This window comes from Hetaerina americana, unplaced genomic scaffold, assembly GCF_022747635.1.
Source record: "Hetaerina americana unplaced genomic scaffold, ioHetAmer1.1.p SCAF_11, whole genome shotgun sequence".
NCBI lineage: Eukaryota > Metazoa > Arthropoda > Insecta > Odonata > Calopterygidae > Hetaerina > Hetaerina americana.
In genome coordinates, this window is record NW_027286181.1 from 11,620,506 (window position 1) to 11,645,633 (window position 25,128).

At 38.4% G+C, this 25,128-nt stretch overlaps 1 protein-coding gene across 5 annotated transcripts in view; it reads left to right on the top strand.

The window, feature by feature from the left end:
• The window catches only part of mtd (TLD domain-containing protein mustard), a 902,673-nt gene that overhangs the window by 530,102 nt on the left and 347,443 nt on the right, over positions 1 to 25,128 (top strand). For 3 of the 5 annotated variants that reach the window (XM_071599399.1, XM_071599402.1, XM_071599403.1), the window contains exons 2-3: positions 8,629 to 8,688; positions 12,834 to 12,973. In XM_071599399.1, coding sequence (XP_071455500.1) covers positions 8,629 to 8,688; positions 12,834 to 12,973 — 200 coding nt within the window. The remainder of the gene's footprint in view (positions 1 to 8,628; positions 8,689 to 12,833; positions 12,974 to 25,128) is intronic. The other 2 variants (XM_071599404.1, XM_071599400.1) reach the window with 1 other exon arrangement.

Sequence of the window (25,128 nt, forward strand, 5' to 3'; positions counted from 1 at the left end):
CGAAGAAAATGATTTGAATCTAAAATTGAATATTCGACGTCGTTTCTTCCTTCAGCTACGCTATTTAAATTAATATTTGATATTTTTACTTCGTGGGTTATCGTGCATCGCTCCACAAGTAATTGATCGTTGACGGCTTTCACGGAATAATTCTCGTTAACGTTAACAGAAACATTCTTAATAATAAAATAGATTTGATTTGCTTCGTAAATTATTTCGGGAGAGGTTATTAGATATTCCACTCGAAGGAAAAAAATTTTTTTTTTATGTTTAGATAGCCGTAGCAATTATGAAAAACGTCTGCCACCGCGTAATTAAATAGTGCGCTTGATGGGGAACTTTTGCGCCCAATTTGTCACGCGGCAACTTTTGCGACCTCTCTTCGTTCGACTCTTGTCGAGCGCCTCGCTTTTTGTATGCTAATGAGAATAGTTTTCGGGAGTTCCTCGGGATTTCCAGTCTGTCAGCCCTCGACCGCCTTTTTTTTCGTCCCTCGCTCGCAATTTTAAGGGACGACGGAAACCGACGACAAACAGTCGAAGCGGGTGGATGGTGGCAAGTGCAGAGAGGCGGGAAGAAGGGGTTGCAGAGATAAGGATGGAGTCCTTCATTAGTTGCCAGGGCGACTGTGAGGATGAGGGACGGTGGCTTTGAGTCGCGCGAAGGACCGAGATGAGCGAAGCCTGCGTCAAAACAGTGTCACCGGTCCGGGTTGAAGGAGTGACGCTCTCCCTCTCTCGGGCTATTTCCCTCTTGCCTGCTCATGCCTTTAGTTCATAAGGACTCCTCCAGATACCTTCGTCCGAAGGCTGCGTTGGCGTTGCCAGACCCCATACCGCTCGTCCTCAGAGGATTGAGACCAGAGTTTTTGCGGAGTTGGAACGCAGATTTTTAAGACCTCAAGACGACATGCTTTGATATTTTTTTCCACATTTTGAAAACTTTGGCAAGAGTTCTCTTTATGTTTATCTCATTACAGTTAAGTGGACGGCCATTTGCCTGGGAAATAATGAAATGAAAATATTTCTTTGGGAGTCCTTAAAAAAATTAGAATGCGGAACGATGATAAATGAGCCCTTAAACCACGATGCTGGGAAGTACTCAATTTAAGGACAATGGTTTTTATTTCTTTGTGTAATTAGGTCAAAAAAAATGATTGAGGGACGGTTGTCAGTTAATGTAAAATGAATGAGGGAAATAACTTTTCTTAACACTTGTTCTGGTCTCGAGTTGTCCCTGGATCTCAATTACTTTGAGATCCTCTGGTTAATCTTGAGTGCTGGCCATTTACACCACACTATGGTTAAGTTGAAATTTTTGAGAGGATTAATGAAAATTAGATTTTTCGCGTATATTGAGGCATAATTAAGGATATCATGCATTTTTAGACCTTAAAGCTGCTCTAGAGTACCCTGCAGTGTAACAGAATTATTAATTTTTAAATGGATTTAAATAATTAGCTTAAATTTGAATTTAATTTCATTCACCAATATCCACTTGAGTTTCTTATTACGGAGTTATTTAGGAGTTATTAATCTTTTCAAACATTATCTAAGTGGGTTAACAGCAGCAAAAATATTAAATCTATTTGTGCGTACCATTACATTCGTATCATCATAACTTTCGCTTTCAGTGACAGTCTGAAGACACACTATAGGAATAACGCCACCAAAACACATTCAATTCGCAACACTTGATGTGGAAAAGTGTTGTTCAATATCCAAGTTTGTGTTTTCAACGTCATTAAATAACCCAATACCGTACAGTTTTCATCAAGTGCAGCTATTAAATGGTGGAATTTAGCGTAGACCACTGTAATTTTTAGGTTTACTTAATTGTGAAACATCTTTCTATTATGTAAACAAGTGATATTCAGTTTAAGCTTCCATCATTAATCTTTGATGCAATTTTTGTTGCTGACTTTAGGAAATGGTACAATCGCATTGGCTGCCGAAATATTCGAACCTCGGACACTTGCGCAATATACAGAGAATAGTGAAATTTATAAGTCTTCGTTGAAAGTTTAATAAAATGTTCATGATTACTTGTGCATCAATCACTCTTTCTTTGTGTCCAATTTATATTCACTTATGAATGTCTAAAAACTAACGGCTAAGCAACATCCGCACCAGCTCTCCTCGATCGTGGAGACAGAGCGACTTCCATAAAATGTCTTTTCGCTCAAGAACAGTTTCCTCAGAGACGTTAGCAGAGTCAATGTTTTTTACCACAAAAGCTGTGGGCTTGTGTGATGAATGTTTCAATCAATGCGGTGTATTTATTATGCTTTACCCACCAAAAGATGTGATTAATATCTGTGTAAAATTTCAAATATTTTTTTCTCATAATGACAAACTTCCACTAAATTTCGCCTGAATCTGTAAGAAAACACAGGAATTCACCTACCGGTTCCACTGGTTTGAGGAATTTGCACTCGGAGGTTGTTCATGGAATGAGGTGGTTCTTCCGGTTGACTTTCTGATTGAAAAAAGGTCGAGACTTTTTAATTCCTCTTTTGAGTGTGTGCCTTCTTAACCTGCTTCGAACTATTTGAAACAGTGTCCCTGTTGCATTGTGAATTTGAACACTCTAAATGATGCTTCGAACAAGGTTGCTAAACATACGAGCTAAACAACTCGTATATGGTTTTGAAATAACAAATATGCATTTTATATATGTGTATATATATATATATATATATATATTAAAATTGAGCCAATAAAGATAGGGAACCATGAGTAAAATGTACTGTTTTCGGAACCATGTATCACGAGATGAAATTGGCGCAGTGTATTTTATGATGAAAATTATTTGCAAGTTCTTGTGAAATCAGCTGAAAGAGGAGATTAAAAAAAAGAAAACGAAAGGGAAAATAAAATTATGAAGTCACGTTCACTTAATTTGGCATACAAGTTGAGGTGGTTTCATACATTACTTAACAACTCCAAGTAAATATTCTAGACATCATAAAATAGATTTGAAGTATCACCGGAACTGAACCTAAAATAATTTTCTCCTTTCACTGGAACTGACTTATCGCCACAGTTAACTCCATATAAAGTTTGGATTATTTTTGATTTGAGTACACTTAAAAGTTCACACTCCTGACGCAGTACCTGCTCCAGTTTCTACGTTATTTCTCCCTCAAAATCCCTTTGCTATCACTTTCCGTTTTGTACTTTCATCATGAAATCATGCCGCGTCATCATTTCCAATCCATTTTTTCTGAACCATGTTGTGTTTCAAAGTCCTTCTTCTCATCTGTTTACCTCAACGTTTCTCAATTCTATTGTTATCATCTATTTTCAAAACCATGGCACGATAGCGTCCAAATATTTCCTTGTGTACCTACTTACTTTTGTAATTCACTCGCTCTTCTTATTCATCCCGTCCCCACCTTAATAAAAATAACGTGTTTTACTCGAAATCTTCTTTTTAATCTACCCTTTTGCTGCGTAATTTGTGGAATACTTGAAATAGTCAACATGAATTTCAACGTTTAGATGACTTGAATTCGGAAATTTTGAATGACTGCCCAGCAAAAGACAAGTTGTTAAGATGAGATTGATGTTAATATATTTGTGTGTAAAGTTTTGGACAATGTGTATTAACGGAAAAGAATCCCGGTAAAATTAAATTTAAGCCGATGGAGCTGTGCGTGAAAAATAAGCCCAGAAGTTAACCCTCCGGATAAAATGAATGCAACCTCTTTGCAAAATCTCTCACAAAACAACCAATAACGTTTTATATCATTCTATCGTTTAACACAGGAGTACTTATTTTTCTTTTTTCGGAGGGATTTGTTCTTGGTTCCGTTTCAACATCTTTCATTACTGCATATGCTTTTCATTTTCGCCATGCTCGTATTTCAATATATCTTTTAACCCTTTTGATTGGGACAGTGTTGGTAATATTTTAAGGATTAAAATTGCATTCTGCCTTTAGCAAGAATATGAGTAGTTCTCGTTGCTTTTTCGTGTTCATTCATGCGGTTATAGTAGTAGATTAAAACTTTCATGTTTTAGTAAATATTCATTTTATTCTGGGTCAGTTTAGAAAAACTATCTCGTCATTTTTGTGATTAGAATTTCAGGAGGAGCCTTTTCAATTTCGCTCGGCTCGTTCAAAAAATTAAGCCGAACTATTTCATTATTATTTTTATTGCTGAAAATTGAGTGGCAAGAAAGGAATTTGAAATAGCTTTTTGTGCTTTTCCGCCGGAAATTAAAGTAGTACTTCAACGTAACCCTATTTCATATATATATATATATATATATATATATATATATATATATATATATATATATATATATATAAAATATTTTCACAAATTTCCACGCAAGAGAGCATTCTATGGTAATTAATTTCATATCTAAAGATTGACAAGTTTGTTGGAATCCCATAATGAATATTTTGGATTCAAAAGTCAAATGGTTGATTCTAATATCGAGTTTGTTAATGAAGTTGAGACAAGAAACTTCCTCATCAGTATTTTAATCCTAATTTTTTTTACTGCAGCGCAATCCTCCAATCTTTTTTATCCTGTCTTAACTCCCTCTCACGAGGTGATAGGTTCTCTTTTTTACATTCGTCATAATTTGTTTCCCATGGACTTGTCTCTTGGCCTTCTTATACGGAATCTTCTCTTCTATCTCCCCTGCTATTATCATGTCTCATACTAATCCATTGCGTCTCAAATTGTGTTTAATTCATACCTAGTTCTTCTTTGACGCAAAGCTCTCCATATGATTCTTTTCTCTTCTATATATACTTCCTCCTTCCTCACTTTATCGGTCCATATAATCTTCAGCATTCTCTTCCAGCACCAAGTTTCAAAGACTTCTATTCTTCGCTGGTCCATTATACCACTCTTCCATGCTTCTGATATCCGTAGAGTGCTCTGCTCCATACGAAAGTTTTGACGAAGTGATTCTTTGTTGGTGACTTCAGGTTCTTTGAACACAGTAGTTGTCTCTTCACGAATGCCTTCTTAACTTAAACTATTCTGAACAAGCATATGTAGACCATACTGAGCCTCGAAAATTCGGAGTAAACATTACCAAAATAAATATTTTCATGCTAAATTATTATATTTTACACTTTCACAGCGATTTGAAACTTCAATGTAACATTTTACCCAAGGGTCATGAGACTTGAATAGCTTCCGAACTGATCTGAATCACTGAACGTAAAACTCATTCTCCTCGCGTCTTTTCAAAGAAATGTCATCTTTTCGGAGAAATAAGCAGATTCTTACTTGCATCCATGTAAATTAATTCAGATCTCGTGAAATTCAAATTTAATCCTTTTAGTCATTTACCTGCGTGCGTGTGTAGCTTAGTGGGCGGAGCCAAAAGACTTGAGTTCGATTCCGATCGCTTCACTTTCGACACATTCCTCTCCACCCAAGCTGATTGATATTTCGAGTAACAGTCAAACTTGGGAAACCGCAATGGAACATTGAAAGGGGCTGGCTCCCTTACCCTATTATTTGATTTTCAAAAGCCTTAACAGGATGAATTCGAGTAGATTTAAGCCCTTGTCCATCACACCAAACATCGGGTTAATTGACGTGTTTGGATTACATCTGCTGCTCAAACTTCCGTTCTTTCATTTGAAAGCATCCATCATCTCATTACTTGAGAGAAATGAGGTACGTAGTCCTTGACGCAAATCTGCCAAGAGTTCATGCGAGGATGACTTCTCTGACTTCAATGTCACGCCTAACTTGTAAACTTTGTGTCACCGAGCAAATGCATGGTAAGCGTGTTGCGAAACTTTCGCGCTTAGGGTCGTGACGCCGAAATAAGTTTCTGTATGAAAAAAGTAAAGGATTTCGTCCTCTAAGGCTCGAGGTCAAAGGCGGGAGTACCAAGAGCACGGTGCCTAGGCTGAAGGGTTTCATATTGAGGACAGGGCGGGAAGAATCTGGGTGAGAATATGACTACAATGACTTCGTTTGGTGGACATAAGGCTGAGAGGTTGGACGGAGGCGGGAGGAGTAGACGACCACTATACCTTGGACATGCATGCGGTCATATTCTTCTCCTCCCGCCATCCAACGCCGCTCTCTCGTCAGGGTGTATGGCGTCCTTGTAAACTCGGGAAGGTGATAATTATGCGAGTATTTCTAAATGCTCTTGAGAATGTAGGTGACTTTTGTTGTTTAAACAGGAAAAAATTCCACGTTTGATTTCAGCATTAGTTATTTTGCATTGTATTCTCTTTGCTAAAAAAATTAACGCAATTCAGTGTATTCGTATTTGTCACTCTTACTTGAGAATTCAATATCACGACGTAACATCTAATATAGGCGTAGTTGGTCGAGCGTTCGGTTACTGACTGGAGGGTCAGGGTTCAAACCTGGGTGGTCTAGAGGAGGTCCAGATCAGCTTTAGTATCTAGGCTGTGTGCCCTTTTCGTACACTAGGATTTCTGGGATATCGATGTGGGTATGGGAAACGGAGATGACCTCCCTGCGAGAAATTTCCCAGCGAAAGGGAAAGGAAATATTCTTGTGTGTGAATTTCATACGCTATAGAGCTTGTTGCGAGGTAAGCTCTACCCGTATCTATTAAACTAATCTATGGGTTTATCACTATGGTAACTGGAGTATGCGACCACCGTTCGTTATCACATCAGGAGTATGTGCAGCTGAAATTATATGTAAGGTTTCAATTGAAGTTCAAATGGATTTAGCCGACCAGATCAGTTAATATCAATCCAAAAATCTGGTATTTTAGCAATAATATTTTTAGTACTTGCGCCAGTTATGATGGATCCCTGACCATAAAATTGTTTCTAAGCGTCGGATGATGAGCGTAGCACCCATTTCGTATTTTAAATGCAGTTTAGGATAATTTTAAGATACGCTAAAAGTAAAAACTTAAATGAGGAAGCGAATATACGACCAGTGGATACAGAATTCAAAATATTCGGTGTACTTTTCTCACTTCCTCTGATATCCGTTCGGTTTTTACCCTCATTTCTCTCCTTTGTGGCTTGTTCATGCATTGATTTCCCTTTTGCCTCCTTCATATTGGTTTCTGTGTGAAGAAAATGCATAAGATAGGTTGGGTTATACCTTGACATGTGAGAGAATCACATCAGAGTATCCTCCAGTGTCGTCAGACACCCTCCTTGCTTTTATTTAAATGATAATTGAGTGGCAATTCAGATGGTGTCCCTAAGGGAAGCGAAAGGCATGAGGAGGGTGAGGGAGGGAGGAGGGAGAGTGGTTGTTGGGTTATGATCAATCAGCCGCGTCCACTAGAGGTCACGGGGGGAAGGGGGATCGATTTTGTCCTTTGACCGGATATTCGCGACCAGGGTACTGCTGGGGGTCATGTTTGCAATTTAGCTTAAATTTTAAGGGCTCAGAAACACTGACCTGTGTTCGTGTTCATTTCTCGGGGCTATTTTCTCGTAAACGGTGGCCTCGGGATTTTCCACTCATTGTCCTGGCATACTTTTTAAGTAATATCAGAGTACATTGACTGAAGTTCACGACAAAAATGAATTGAAAAACTTCATGAAAGGAGGTATGCGAGCGTTTGCTCAATAGAGTTCGTATCTAGTTGAATATTGCAGTTTAGCGTTATGTGAACTTGTTTTTTAATATTTTGTATGTTCATCGTCGATGCTTGGACGTGAATATTTTAAAGTTTGCCCCATTTTTCAATACTCAAACGAACCATTTTTTTATTTCTGTGTTATCGGAAGAAGAAATGAATTTAGTCCGAAGTCGAATAGCAGCTAACCGATAATTCGACCCTATCCTTTCGAGTTTATATTTCTGAGATCAATGAGATTATATTTTATTTTAGATGAACTCATTTGTTCAACATTATTAAAATTACGAACACTTACGAAAATGCAGTTTTTTTCTGTTATAATTCTAAGCCGTAGTTAAGCAGCACAGAGAGCGGAGTTATCTTAAGACGCGGAGGCTGTATGTATCTTTCATTCCTTCGCTTGTGTAATTGATTAAGAATTAGCGTATGTTTTTTATTTTACTTTAAGCATGACTCATTGCGATTACATTATTAATTTATCAAATGTATTTATATATAGTATGCTTATATTTATGAAGCATTTAATTGATTTACAGCTTCCTTCTCTATTCTTGCTCCTGAACTATCTTCCCCTCCTATTTTATCATGCATACATAATTATTTTGATATTATTTGATATTATGAAACTTTTGCAACGCTTATTTTTGGAGAATGTTTTGCAGGTTTTCGCTTTAACCAGGCATATGCTATACGTACAGTTTTTTCAATACCTGCACATTTAAGCATGCTTTAACTTAGTTTGAGCGAATAGTGATCAAATAAATATTCTGCAGCTTAATATTATATTTCTCAACGCACTGCTTTTTAGTACGCCTTTGATTTTTAGTAAATCTTTTAAATCCTATTTATTGGAGTATCAATAATGAAACAATAACAGGCGTTGCTTTGCTGTAATTTTTGTTGCCTTCTATTTTCTTTGAAAATATTGATTTTGTTGATTTTTATTATTATGAATCCTATCCTGTTTTTATCCATATTATTTTTTTTAATTTTTGTTTTATTTGTTTTCCGCTTCCCTGCTTCTTCCCTTCGTGCATGCCGTTGTAACGCTCAGAGGGCGCAGAGCCTCGCAGGATGTCACTCGCACCAGCGACAACATTGTCCCGTGGCTCAGGTGAGTTGCCCGTCCACCCTTTAGCCCAGAACCACGTTCCTCGCCCCCAGAACCACGCCATCGCCATGCTTTCCATTTCGTTTCACCTGTTGGTGTTTTAAGCTCATTCTCCTTTGATCTAGGTGGTCGGTCATTTAAAATATACCAGTATATATTCTGAAAGATATTGGAAAATTCACGACGATCTCAGAAGATGGGAAAGCGAGTTCATGAATGTTGAATATTATGCACGTTTAAACGACCGTGAGACAAAGAAATGGGATAATAACGTTGCCAGAAATGAACTCTGGTGCCTCAGAAATATTACGAAGATTAATTGGACAGACAGGGTACTAGTATGAAGAATACACTATGGAAGGGTTGATGAAATATGTTAACAAGGAGATGAGGACAATAATTGGACTTGAATTTGAATAAAATATAGACACTGAACCATTTAACCACGGGCATGGTGGGAAGTGTTGAAAAGAAAGACCAAGTCGGAAATACCAGAAGCAAGTGATGAATGACACCAATAAAGTTGGAACGGAGAGAAAGGAAATTACAGGATAGCAAAGAGGAAAGCACAAGGATAAAAATCATAGAAAGGAAAGCAAGAAAGAGGAGCACTGGATATCTCAAGAGGCAAGGAAGAATTAATATAAACTCCTAACCATACGCCAATCCTAGGATTACGTTGGATGGTGCTACATCATATATACGTGTCGAAAATAGGTTTTACAGGCAAACCCCTGTAAAAACCGTTGAATCTTATATCGTGAGTAGCATTTTAAACAGTTTAAAGTTGTGATTATTGATCATTCTTTATGTTCAAATTCCACCATTTAACGCCTAAAACATACTAATTACTGATTGGTTTTAAATGAGACTGACCACTATTAAAATTCCGATGACACATCTGGTCGGCTTACGAATCACCTCAACTGTGTCACTTTTTGGGTACCATACCATTCCTGGAAAACTACAAGCTGGATAGGAATAGGAACTGGTTCCCTAGTGTACTAATGTGCGATTTTTCGACCTCATCGGGCTAAGTACTGGATGATCTCTGCCTTCGCCTATCAAACTATTTTTTGGGATGATTGCAAAGCGTAATTTGTTTTAATTAATTTTGTCGCAAGTAAAGCTATTCCATTTTTACGTGTTAACTATTATACTTATTATCCCTTTGGCTTAATTCAATCAATCAAGAAGGGTTATTATTTCAATTGCAAGTAATATTTTCCCTATTTTTTGTTACGCCAATCCAAGTTACCAGTTCATCCAGGTAGCCAGAGTGAGTAATCATGGAATTCAGAAGTGTTCTAGTTACTTTCCATACCCTTATTTCGCCATCTCCAACAGATGAGTTACACTTCTCTGCTTCCTTGAGTTATAAGCGAGAGTTTTATATTGATTAACTTGTCCCGAAAACATTTTAGGTCAGCAATAACTCGTCGACGTCGTACATCTCCATCCACCATGTTGGCGTATGTACTGTATTAGAGGTAGAGTATTTAGTGTGTGAAATCTACACAGTCACATATATAGCCATTCTCACCACATAAATGAAGACATCGCAGCAATAAATGTCTCCTTTCAAAGAAAAAACTGCGCGTGCAAAGTACACGGTATTGATGGCGCAGCTCTTCTGTCGACTACTTGAGAAAAACTTCACACTATTTGTCCAAGCCTCGTATACAAGTCTAAATAAAGTATACGAGAATGTTCGAATTGGGTCAATCCTTTGGACAATCTCATAAGGATTGAATTACTCATTGGACTACAGTGCATATATTTCAGTGAGTAAGGTGTACACGGCTTCAAAAGTCAACATTCATGATATGTTAAGTATGGTTAACGACCTAATTCTTTCTCCTTCGTCCTTCGTAAACGCCCATGTAACTCTCGGAATGGAGTGTTAGTATGGCCTAGTTGGTTATAAACTCATCGAATCCAGTATTATTAGAGAAACTAGAACTGGAGTCCCGTCAGTCAGAAAGACAGCCGACCAGACTCGGGTTTTAAGGAAGAGGCACCTCTCACTGAGGTTTGGCTTTGACGCTCGGGGAATTATTAGAAACGTCCTATAAATTGGTAGATTTTATCAAGATAATTTAAGAGTAATGTACCCTGGCACTAATGGATTGAAATATTCTTTATTCCATCACATAGTTTACTATCACAAAATTGTTCATATTTAAGATCCTGTATCGATCGGCGAATTCAACCACCTGCATTAATAAAGACAAATTGACTCCTTCATAAATAGAACTAATTATTTGTTTGCTGTGTACATTTTCTGGTAGGAAAAAGTCTGTTAAACACATTTTCTAATTAAATATCCTTCTCATTCGCATTTCCCTTTCCCGAGCTATAAGTTAACAATTAAAAAATTTTATTAATGTCGCATCATAAAAGGCACTCCATACCCTATGCGACATTCATATGACAGTTGTCATGTAGAAATCGAATTTAAATATGACCGAGGAACCTGAGCATTGGTGTATGTGCATTAGAATAGTAGTGGGGTCTTGTATTGAAAATCCGGCCAAAGTTTTATTGTGCATCCAAATCATTGTTTTCAAATATATTATTTAATATCTAAGAAATTAAATTGAAATATGTAAAAATATATCTGTAATAACGTATGTATGTACACATGTAAAATGTCGTCCTCGATAGGACTTGGGAAATTATTAATTCCGTCGCTTTACAAGAGAATGCGTGTTGCTTTCAGTTTTTTACTTTGGTAATTATTTGATTATTTAAAGTTTACAAAACTGGTTGAACATCAACATATATCACTTTTTTATTTTCATGATACCCATCTTCAAACGCTAAATTTTTAGAGTAAATGTGTGGGCATATGAATATGAATAGCTGTCTGCAAAAGCGTGCTTTTGCAAATAATTTTTATATTAGCCACTTGTTGCCTCGCGCAAAACTCTTTGCATTCGAAAAATATCTCAAACGAGCTGTGAAAGTATAAGTATTTTCAAAAATTTTAATTGTAATAAATATATATTTTAGTGGCTCGGTTCTCGTCAAATCATCCTCGTGTGAAATTGTTTTCCGATATGATGCACAAAAGGACTTTTCTGGTGAATAAAATTCGTTTGTTCATAAAAGCCTAAAATTTATAACGTTACTAATATGAAACCCTCATTTCATGTTATTCATGAACTTTGTCGTTGCTGTAATCAGACTTCAATATAGTGACGGAATACTATATGTATTTTTTTTGTATTGGTGTTCCCTTTTTCCTTTCTCGAAATTAATAGCCAATGAATGGACGAATTAATGGTTTGTTAGTATATTAAATCCACCAGCATTTTAGTTAATCGGGGTCATTCGATGTACCTTTATTTATTTGACTCGGGATGCAATTCTTTTGAACCTGTGTGATTTAGAGTTGTACGTCTGTTTTTATCAGTCTCTTTTGGGTAATTGGAAAACCTCTGCATATGCCCGATTCACTTAACCGTGCATAGTTACTCATCGGATGTTAAAGTATGATACTTTACTTTTGCGGAATCGATTTTAAGTTAAATGCTGATTCACGCAAGTCACTGGAAACATGGATGGAGGAATTTTAGGAAGAGAGCAGTTCCTGCAACTCATTTCCAGGATCGATCAGTTGGATATACGAGTGCCAATTTAACGACAACGGTGCTGTTGTCTTGGGGGTATTACCTGGAAGCACTGGGTGGAATATGAAGCAAACTATATGATGGAACGAAAGAAAAGCGCATTTTTGAATACCCTCCCAACAAGAAGCGTGGACAGAACTTATTTGAACCTGTTTGGTCGCATTCCATTGCTTTCTTTTAGTCGCGTAGAGACTACTCCTCAAACACGCTTTAATAATTGTTTTTGAATAACCCAACAGTTGATGCTGGTCGTCCCAAGTTACCATAGAAATGTATTTGGAACGTTTTTCTCATATTTCCAATTTTTTCATCCATATGCTACTTAGTTTTCATAAATACTCATGACCCAATTCCGAAGTAAATATGCATACCCGCGTGTTGTAGTCCTGATTTTGGTTCTTGCATTGTATCTCTTGTCTTCAAGAATACTTGCATTCAGATTACACTGCACCGCTCAAATCAGTAAAAGATTGAATGCTTACCCGCTAATCCGATCGCCTTCTTCTCCCACAGGAGCAAGAGCAGAAGCGTGGACCATGGCATGGGCACGCCCTTCGACATGGATTCCCTTCGAAGCAAGGTGGACGGCCGCCTGGAGAGTGTCGGAGAGGGCACTTACAAAGAGATGCCCCCTACCAACGCTCCACGACGAGGTGAGTACCTATCCGTGCACTCCCCCCACCCAATTCTCCCCCTCCCCCAATCCCCATCCAATCTGCTCTACGCACGCGATGAAAAAAGATCGCTCTTCGCGGGAGAAGGATGTCGTTTCATTCCTAAAATGATTGGACTCGCAGTGACACGGCCAAGCACAGAGGAACTAACAAAATTCATAGCTTTTTCTTGAACATGGAGAAAAAGCTGAGATGTTTGCCAAATCCTATATTCGTATTCAAAGATGTGAAAGAGATGTTACTTTTTTGCAGTCAATTATTCATTAAAATAAGCGTTTCCCCAGTTTCTTCCTTTTGGGTAAAGCATTTTTTGGCCAAGCAAGAAGATCCTTATTAACGTGAAACCGGTAGATTTGTCTGAATAAATTAATTCCAGGAAACTGGGGGAGATGCCACAAAGAGTAACTTTTAATGGTATCATCCGCTAAATGTGCATTGCAATGCAACAATTTTCAGAGCGTAAAAATCATTCGCCTGGACCGGGATTCGAACCGGTATCCCTAGATCTTCGTAAATAAATTAATACTGTGTCAAAGTACAATGTTTGTAACTTCTTTAAGCATGCATTACTCCTGCTATATGAGACCTGAAATCAGTAAATTTTGTTTCAAATTTGATTACTCGCAACGAGTGCTGCAGTATTTGTAAATGTTCAAGTAAAAATTAATGAGGTGTGGTTGATTCCACATTTTATTAATATACTACCATGCCGTGCCGAAACCTAGGTGTTTAAATGTTTAATGTGCTAATATAAAGTATTGCGGTTTAGCCAAGTGTAGCTTCCAATGATAACACCATTAATCTTAGGGAGATGTATTCCTCGTTGGATAGCACTCACCTTGAATAGTATATAGCGATCCGCTCCCTTTAAAAGAACGATTTACTTCGAAATTCGAACTAAATGTAGATAAATTTTCGTTGACGGGACGAAATTCTACGAATTATAACAGGAAAAACAATGATTTTTGCGGGGATGTGAAATGAAACTTTTTAAATGAAAATGAAAACCTATTTGTTGCGGAATTGAACCCAAATTCTTGAAATAGTAGAAAACAACTGAAAAGAAAAAATTGGAAATTCAAGACCTTAATTTTAATCATTTTCCCTCGTCTCCCATGGGGAAATGCATTTCCGGCGCCCCATTTCCACGAGAGAAGAGGTTTTATAGGAAATGCTTCCGGCTGATTCAAGGAACTGTTCCTATTCTCGTGATATTCTCGCCCGTGGACCATCTAAGCGCTCCATCAGCGAAGTCTCTACCGCTACGGCTTTGTGAAGAGCTTATGAGGTTAACTCTGCCTCAGGGTCATTCCATCGCGTGTGGAAGCTGATCGAATGCCTCTCTGCTCGATGGGGATAATGTCCTGAACCATTCGACGCCCGTTTCGGGGAAATCAGAGGAATTCCTGGAGCATTGTATGTTTTCCCAGCTGTCGGAATCAAATGATATCTCGTGAATTGCACAAACCACCTTACCTCAACCCCCATGTAAACTTTTTCCGTTTATTATTTCTCAAAATATTTTTCGGAGGGATTGCGTGTCCCGAATTCTCATGTCCCCTCTTTTTATCCCTTATCATTGTTCAATGTAACCATTTAAAAAAACAGGAGATACCAATAAAAAGCTGGAGACTCTCCTAATAAATCATGTTGAAAGATCTATAACAATAAGCCCAAAATTAAACCATAAGTATGAAAAATATATTTTCTTTTGTCCGTTAGTTTTATTCTCTCTAGTTCCTGATTCCTAAAATAAAAGGCAGTTTAGAATTCCTCTGGATGTACTCACGAAACGTAAATGATATAAAAAAAATTGCCATTACATCCTGTTAAAAGTGCAAATGCCCAGACGTTAGGCATTTAGATTGGATTTTGTCTTTAATTCTCGGTGTGAGGAGGGATCTTTTTTCTCATTGCTCTGAGAAAAGGGCTCCAATTTCTTTGAATTACGCCTATATATTTCGTCTTAAGGAAATTCCATCGCAAAGAAACCACTCATTTTTAATGTTTAGTTTTTTTTCAAATTTAATAACAGTGATAAAAGAATATTTCGAAGCCATCAAGAACAAATGGTTTTTTTAACCTCATCATGATGACGATCGTGATCTACAGTAATCGGATGTCACCTCTCTGGCCCCGGTGGCGGCGGGGTTACGTCCTCGTTTGCCAACCGTCACGGGTTCGACTACCGCTTGAGTGGATTTTCCTCTCCCTAGGGCTTGGGTGTTAATAAATGTGTCCAATGTTAAATCTATTATTGTTAATAGCCCGATTTAAAGGCCTAAAACTGCTGGTTATGGATTAATGATAAATAAGTAAAGTTTATAAACAAAACATTTATTGGTAATTATCCAAACTATTTATTACGTTTCGGACCAGTTTTCACAGCTGATTGCCATTGCCAAGATGCAAAAACATTGATATGCTCTCACATATACATACATGCTCCATTTTTCCGTGGCATTATTTGATGGTGCCATAGAGCCAAACATTAATTTCTCACAGCACAAAACCTTAGCATTTTAATATTCTAGATGCGGACTCACGAAATGATATTGCTTCCGTTTCGACATTTGAGGGATAACATAGGGGCTCACTCAGTTCAGCATCCCTCGGAAACACTGGGATGCCCGCCGTTAAAGTAGTAGCCTGCGAATTTGCCTCCTCTTGCATGCCGTAGTACTCGGGGAAAAGGTCTCGATTTCTATCCTCGGAGGAGAGAATGCGCCCACTCTGAATTTTTAATGTTGGTAATCACCCCCGGAAAACGTTTGGGACTCGAGATCAGGGTAGTCGACGCGTTATTTCCTCGATGGAGACCCACCGGAACAAGACTCCGGTGGCGTTGTCATTTTTTTCTTCTTTCCAAGGCGCCGGCCATAACACGTGCGCATTCGAGAAAACGCGACTCTGCTGCGACGTGTTCATAAATTTTGAGAGAGGGTGGGAGGGAGAGACCAACCCCCCCGGTGCCTCGAGATTTTTATACTTTTCTCCTTCACACACCTCCAGCACCTTCTCGCCCCCCCCCCCCCTTTATCCGTCCCGTGGGTTGGTTTCTCCCCCCTTTCCGGCTCTCCACCCAATTCCATCCCGTCCTCAGCTCAACAACCTGACATTCTACCTCCCGCGACACATTTCCGAGACTTTTTGGAGGAGAGGGAGGGAGAAGAATAGAAGAAAACCCCTTTTGCCCTCGCAGGTATTGCAAGGAACTAGATTGTGTCTCTCTCTCTCTCATGTGGCCATCATTTGCTATTTTCGTGCCGCTTGTCCTAACGTAGACACAGAAACTAACACAAAAAATGCCGAAAAAAAACTCAGCCTGCCACCTAGCGGCCGTCGGTTTGAGTTACTCGCTCCTCTTTCCCCCACATATCGCCCGGCGTGCATAATAGAGAGAGCCCCGTTCGCTTCATCTTCGTATCGAAGTGACAAGAGTTCTCCGAGGTTCACACACGTACGGCATCCTGCGGTCCTCTACCTCGTCGTTGGGTGTAAGATCCTCGAATTCCACGATCTCGCCGTGCTCATTTGCTAACGAGGAGAGATGTTCGAAGGGAAACAGGTAGTCTCGGTTGCAAAGGCGTGTGCAAAACCGTGGGCGTGTGTTCACACGAATGTACGTTTCCATCTCCTCCGACACGCGCTTGTGAGAGATCGATGGCCTCCGGGCCGAGACACGCGATGTGCCATCATCGGAGTGCGTGAGATAAAGAACGCAAAGCGTGCGCCTACCAAAGCTGAGCGGACACAGTTTTTGTAGGGAGGTTTGGATGGAAGTTCTCCCTTGTTATGGGCGACCTTAAAGGTTAAGGTCACGCACGCGGTCACGGTGGCGAATAATGGAAGTCGGAGTCATTCCGAGTCCCCGGTGATTAGGCAAACACGAATGCACGTACACGCACTACGTGAATTCGATGATGGGTATTCTTCCTATAGATACATAAATAATGATTTGAATTGACCGGAAATCTTCTTTTCGCGATTTATCTGTCCGTGAAATAAGGATGTGGTGAATAAATTGTCCAGGTTTATCCTCGGACCCGAATTTGCGAACGTTGGTAACGCCCTCGTTTTTGCCAATGAATCAAGATATTGTAAATTGTTTTCAAGCAATGTCTGTGGCGCGCATGATTGTCCTCTTTATTTGCGTATTAATATTTTATAATAATGTGTTGTTGCAATTCCGTTACCTATTAATTAAAAATAAGGGTCATGAATGGCATAAATTAAATCTCGAATATCCATAGGTAAAAGCTGGTAAATCCGTATCTGGAAACCAAGGCATTAAAAATATTTGGAAATACAAGCATCGCGAAAGTAATGCTATTTTATTTAGTTTAAATTATTTTAATAGAAGTATACTTTTGCGCCGTTATTGACGGAAAATGGAGTCGTTGCTTATTTACTTGTGCTGCTCATTTCCTTTGTACATACGTATACTTTTTTATTTGATTTAAGTAAATCACTTGTTTTGAAAAAATATTTACGTCACTCAGTTTTCTTTGATAAATCCAATTCTATTTTAAATAACACATGCATGTCATGTGAATTAACTTTTGAAAATATGTAATACAAACTACATATCTATACCAAAGAATAATTTTTTTTTTAATATGAAATAAGTAAACTTGATTTTTAGAATTAAACGAATAATTTGAATAAAGGGTGTCAGTAAAAATAGATCAAACAGGCTAGAATCATATCGTCTTGATCTGCAACTTCTAAAACTCACCAAGAAAGTTTCTTGTCAATTTTAAAATTGCAATGCTCGAAATCTCCATAGTCCTCAATATGGGAATATGTGTTGAGAGAAATCTCATGAAAACTATCAGTCCGTGCAATTTCTTTACACTCTACAAAAACTGCATTACTACGACAATGCAATTGTTTTACTATTTTTTTAAGAAACCGAATCAATAGCCAACTATTCAAAACCTGAGATTTTGGTCATGTTACTAAGATATTTAATTAAATACTTATTTTGTATTAATTAAAAAAGTCTTTTATGAATGCATCGCATTTCTCTTACTCGTATATGATGGCTTAATTTTTACGAATGTATTGTTCTTTCCGGGACTGTGGGTGTAATTATATTAAATTTTATGTAATTATTTTCTTTGCGAGCCTATGATCTTAATATTGACTAACGACTCCCTTTATCATATCGGAATTTGAGTTTTAATTTCGAATTTTAATACTTTTGAGCGTAAATTGAATGATGACTGTATTCCACGAAGATTTGTAAAAAAATATTGTTTCAGAATTGCATGCCTTTAAATTATTTTCTTGGAAATTTATTGATTGCATATTGGCATAATATTTGAGTTTATTTTGCGTTCATTGCGAAAACACATAAAAAAATGATTGCGTTGAAACCTTTTCACTCATTGCACTAATACGGAAAAGTATGAAAAATTGACAACTGTTCAAATATCACAATTTTGAGCCGGAGACAATTAACATTATGTTAAAAACTAGTTTAAATTTGTTCCCTCCAGCATTACGTTATATAGCACCCGATAAAATACACGTGAAATATTAGGTCACAGATGCGTACCTAAAAGATAATCATTTGCACCTTCCCCCGCAACATTTGAAATCCCTGCATATTTTCTTTTTTACGTGGCCGAATTCAAAGAAGAAACGCCTCGATCTCAGATAAAGATGTCGGCGACCACAGCCGAGAGTTACCGGGAAACAACCGTCCCCTCAGATCTCGAGCCTAGGGTAGAGGGCGTAGGGTTTGAAGAAAGGAGCCCTTGGGGGGGGGGGGGAGGAAGGAGAGGGAGGGGGTGACAGCTTCTGCGAGAGACGGCGCCAGACCCGAGAGGGTGAGACTTCCAGAACAGGAATGACAGGGACATTCGGACGTGTGAAACAGCAACGCCGAGGCAGTTAGAAAGTTCTAACTGTCCGAGCGTGTAGTGCAACGAGTGAAGATTAAAAGGTATATATGAATACATATATATACATTTATTTTATATATATTATACCTATATACATATATTATATATATATATATATTATACATATATTATATATATATTATACATATATTATATATATATATTATACATATGTGTACATATTTATATATATATATATATATATATATATATATATATATATATATATATATATATATATATATAGTACATTACACAGTAACAAACAACATAGAAACCCAAAAAAAGACCACTCACACGTTATTTCTTAATAATTTCGACGAAATTCCACTCCGTCTTCATCGGAAGATAAAGAAGTAAGCATAACTTCCGTGTTACGTCGACGAAATCATCTATATATATATATATATATATATATATATATATATATATAGATATATATATATATATATATATATATATATATATATATATATATATATATATATATACATCTATATATATATATATATATATAGATGTATAAACATAGTAATCAACCCGAAGGTCGGTTTAGTAGGTGATGGTAGAGATCACCTAGTACTAAGCCCTATACGGCGTGTGAAAATTCACACATCAGGGTAGGGGGGCCAGTTCCTTTCCCTGTGCCGGTTATGGTTTCCCAGGAAGACCTGGTACCCAAAAAATCACTTTAGCTTGGGTGGAGCTGAAGGTGCCCAGGGTGCCTTGCCCCGGAATCGAACCCGGGACCCTCCGGTCAGCAGTCCAATGCTCTACCCACTGGACTACCGCGACCTGTATAAGTATACAAGTGTAAAAACATTGATTAAGATTTTTAAAACACAAAAGCATTATGTTTCTGATGATGACGGCCGTACCGTCGAAACACACACACACATATATATATATATATATATATATATATATATATATATATATATATATATATATATATATATATATATATACATATATATATATACACATATATAAACATATATATATATACATATATATATATATATAAATACATACATACATACTTATTTAACGTTCATACTTGCATTAAGTCGTTGCGTTTGAAACAGTTAGTGACATTGCCCTGGGTGTCTAACATACGTAATGTTTCACGGTTGACGGAGCGTTCTTGCACGTGGGAATTTTATTTCCCACTCGATCGAGTCCAATTAAAAATGAAATCACCGAAGAAGGCCTGAGATTAAGTGCGGCGTTTCCTTTGAACAACGGGTGTATTCTGACCATTTGTTACGGGAATTCCACTGGGTTATCACCAAAATAGGTGACATTAATCGAGCATTCATAAGACCTGACCTGGTTTGTATGCTTTTCAGTCAATTGCTGTCCTTTATTTCTCGACACTCCTGATAAATTACATAATTTAGACTACGAAATGTTAATATAGGAATTATAATTATGTAACAAGGGCATTCTCCATGGAATGTTTCCATGTGAAGTTGATATCAATGTCGTGTGATTATCTTTCTGTGGTACCACTGTTCTTGTTTTAAAACGCTGATATCCAAAATTGTTCGAGTGTGGAATCTCTAAACTTAAGTAAAAAAAAATATTTACGCTTGTTTTGGAATACACCCCTTGAGATACAATTGTGATTATGATTTTCAGAAATATCAGCTTACCTCCTCAGCTGAAATAGCGGAAAATTTTGCTTCGGATCGTCTCGGAAAATAACTGTTGCAGCCAAATATAGTGTCAAATGAATATACGTAAAAACCATGCTTTCTTTGATTTGAAATCTGACAAACTACTGATATTCAAGAACAAGTTTTCTGAGCAAGATCTCTCTAGTGAGACCACTTATTGGAGGCATGAAACGGAAACCCGCAATTGTCAATTTCGACTTAGAGGCAGAACGAAAAGCAGGGCTCCATTCAAGTTCATTTTTTAAATCATCGTGAATGATACGTAAATGTCAAGTCAACTACGCATGCAAGGCTCAACTGAGAGAGTCTACGAAATAAAATATTTTCTCACCGAATTCAATATGAAATAAGAAAAGTATAAAAGAAGGATTGATGCGGTGTTGCCCACTGATTGAAGACATATTGGTCATATTTTACCGCCAAGAAGCACTTACGTAATACAGGAATAAGAGCATATTTCAAGGACGCGCAAATGAGCGACTACATAATAATATAATCACGTGGGCACCATTTTCATGTTTCAACGATCCTTTTGTTTTATAATTCTAATTTGGCAGTCAGTAGTCCACGATGATTTGCAACGTTGGACCTTTGTTTCCTATCCTTACTCCTGTGTGCGGGTTTTACTTATCTTCAATTTTTCCCGCACTTGCAATTGTTGTTGAGCGCGAAATTAAACCCCGAGTTGCGATTAACAGAGAATTGTGTGAAAACAACGCGGAGTTTAATGCAAAATTTCGTGATGTTTCCATGAGTATAAATGAGTGTAAAATTGGGGATCGTTCGAGATGGTAGGGGGTGGGTGTTTAAGGGAGGAGAGTGTAAGAGAGAGAGAGGACGTGTGTGGAGCGGCGAATTCGATCTTCTTCCCGGAACCCCTGCTGCAGCCTCTTATGATCCGGGCCCGGATTCCACCGAATCCCATTGTCGGATTCTCTCCATTTTCCCTTCTTCATCCTCCTCCTCCTCCCTCCCGACCCTTCTTCTCCCACCCTCTTCCCCAAGGACGTCGCCTCCTATCTCCGTCACTTATACCTTTTATGTATCCCTTCCTCGAGGATTGCGGCGGGAGGGATGAGGGGAGGACGAGGGAGGGGAGGAGGAGTTCCTGGGGATGTTCTGTCGTCCACTGGACTGTGCGGCGCTCTTTCCAGGAACTCTTCCGCATGCCGCAATCGGAGGGCGTGCACCGTTCCATCTCGCCGAGGGAAATGGCAAGGGAAGGGAATCAGATATTGCTCAGGGCGATTGCGCCTGCGTGGGATATATTTCTTGTGCGCGAGATGAAGCCACAAAACCTTCAGAAATAATAAGTAAAAATTCTGCCACAATGCTGTTTTAATTAGGGTATTTAACCTTAAAATGAAAGAGGTAACGTAATTCTCCGCAGAATTTGATTAATGCGAAAGAATTTCCACAAAATTGACTGAAGCGTTCAGAATTTCCACAAAATTCTGTGGAAAAGTGGCCTCTCTATTTCAATTGATGGACTTGCAAAACTTTCACGAAGTGAAGCCTGACCATGTAAAGTTACCAGCTATACCAGAGGTATTCAAGTTACCAACTGTGGTTTAGTCCGTTTTGGACAGTCTGTGCTCCTTTAATGGCATCAGAAGCTATTACGATGAAGTACTTTATCTTCACTCCTGTCCTAAAATTTCTTCATAATTAGGCTTTTTTGTTTTCTTTCCACGAAAAGGATGCAAGTGGAAAATGTGTAATGGGTTCTTATCAACCATGCGCTCTCATTAGCAAAAGTAGTCATATTAATCCAATAATTTCAAGAAGTTAGAACGTCAGATGTGGCAAAGGGAGTTAAAACTAGAAAATATTTCTATGTGTATCCAATTGAACAAATTATGTCTCGTTATATTTATATTCACGTGTTGTAACAACCTGCCAAATTGAAAAACATTTGATCGTAGTTTTTAAAAGCCTTTTAGCGATGCCAATAGTTTATTACAGCCTCTTGTTTGTCTCTATTTTAGTTTAACACCAGCGTGTAAAAACGTTTCACTCTCCTTAGAATTTCACAATGATGAAACCACAAGCGGTTACCACTTAAATGTATTTTTTTCTAAAGATTAGTCGTAATGAAATTAAACCTTAGATTTCCGCATCGTCTATCTAATGAAGGATCCATGCTGCTTCCGGTAATTACCGTCGCTGGACAACTGTTTCGCCCCCAGTCCTGGAGACCTCTTCAGGTCGAAGTGATCTGCGTCGCAATTTGGCCGCAATATGTATATAGGAGACGCTGACTGACCCTCCTTAAGAGAAAAAGATGCTCAATGCTCATATTTTAAGCGGATTTAAGTTGTGAACTTACAGTTAATTTACCTGTGTTTTGTTTTGGATGTTAGCATTTCCTTTACTAGTGTGTATAATATATGTAGTGGCACTACAAGCATTAGTTTCAATGTTTCCACGTCTTCCGTTTGATTCACACCCGACTAAATCCACTTCTGTATTTTGAGATATCTTTACCGAGGTATTTATCGAATTGTACTCATTTGGATTGTTTCAATTCCATGCGTACTTCGTCATCTCAGTGCTCTTCCTCCGTTTCGAATCATTCTTGCTCTAATACGGTTTGATTTTCAGAAAGTTAACCAAACACGCTTGGCACAACTCTAGTCCTCGTTGAGAATATTCAATGCGGTCGCCGCCCCTTGAAATGGTGTGAAGGGTGTCACCTGAAGCGACACGCGAAGCAGGAATGGGATTCGAGGGTTTCCATTCGCCTTCGCCGTTTGGCCTTAAGGAAGTCAGCAAGAGGCGAGGACTTTCTCTAAACGTGATTCCTCCTTTCATTTCGACCGCATCCTGACCACCTTACGGCTTCTTTTTGACGCCTTTTCCCCCTTTGCTTCAAAGATGTAACCATGTATTCCCTTTCTCCCCTCCCCCTTCATACCCAATGGCGTTGCTGCCTACGGGTGAGTCGATGCAGCTGCGTCCAGAAAATATGCTTACCACTAAATACAATTTTTATCAGGGTCAGGCTAGGATTATTGATGGACCCTGACACCACTTAACACTTACATAGGGTCCGTCCCGAAAACAAGTAGATTAAATCCGGGAAAAAATTATTGAAGATCAAAGAAAAGGGTGCGTCAGCATTACTTGCCGAGTTCTATAGCATTTGTCATTCAAATCAGCAAATGATGCGGTTAAAACCTGTAAAAACTACTAAGATACTTAATATAGCACCCATGCTCATCGATACACCGAAGCCAGCGCCTCTCCCATTCGCGGTACGCTTACTGAAAGACGTCGGCGGGAACCTCGCCACTGTCTCTTTGACGTTATTCAGTGTTCCAAAATGGTTGCTCTTCAAGCTCCTTTTTATTCTCGGTACAAAAAACAGTCCTGCGATGATACATCGGGACTGTAGAGTGGCTGCGGTGTACGTTGCCACCTTGTGCTTGACCAGGTACTCGGTCACGAGGAAGGCAGTGTGAGATGTTGCGTTGTCATGGTGCAGTCTAGTGTTGACAAAGATCTCCTCTTTGACACGTTGCACTCTTTTCCGTAGCCTTTCGAGGACTTCCGCGTAAAACTTACTGTTCACCGTCTTTCCCTGAGGTTTAAACTCTTTCTGGATAACCTCTTCATAAAAATAAATATATTAAAATATTCCACCAACTTTTGGGACTGTCTTAAACAAAATGCCACAAAATTTCCATAAAATCCATACTGCCTATAACAATAATATATAATGTTTTAGCACAGCATACTTTCTACCTTTCTAATGAATTTGTGCAAAATGCATTATTTTTTCCTTCCTCTACCTCGCTTTTCCGGATTACCCCCTTCTATTACCGTGTTCAGTATCCCATTACCCCTGTTTCTCCTGCATACATTTGTCTTGCCTCAGTATTCCTCCCGATGGAGAACGGAAAAATTAATGACTTGTCGATGAAAATGTAAAAGTCAATGCGGTTATGTTGGTATTATATTAATTCTTTAATAGCAATTGAATGCGAAGGAATTCAGAGACTGGGAGGGAACGCGATATCGTCTTGGTCAGCTGCTAAGAATTTTACGTACTCAGGTTGCCTACTTGCATGACGAAGCTGAATGAGTGAGGATATTTTCATAAAAAAGGCTTTTCGTTTCACTTTTCAATCAACTTTTTTATGCCGTGAGGGGAAACAGGGTCATTGTCATGAATGAGGGAGGTAGTGATCGTATTTGGTGTACTGCCTACCGTCTGAGGGGAGCAAGACAGAAATTAAACGCTGTAACTTCATTTGAGATATGGTTGAGGCCGATACTTATTAATCCAGATGATGCTACAGAGTAGCGAAACTAGTCGACAGCAATAAATTCTTTCCTGTGGAAACGCTAAGTTTTTGATTCTTTCTTCGTACTTCATTGGAACTCCATGTGGGGAAGAGGCTCAGTCGCAAACGGTTCCATTACATTTTTCAAGCATTCAATTGATTTCCTTGACATTATTTGACTCAAAAAGTCTACAAAAAAACTCAAGCGCCTATTTTATTACAGTGCTGATGACATCGCTCAAGCGCTTTCT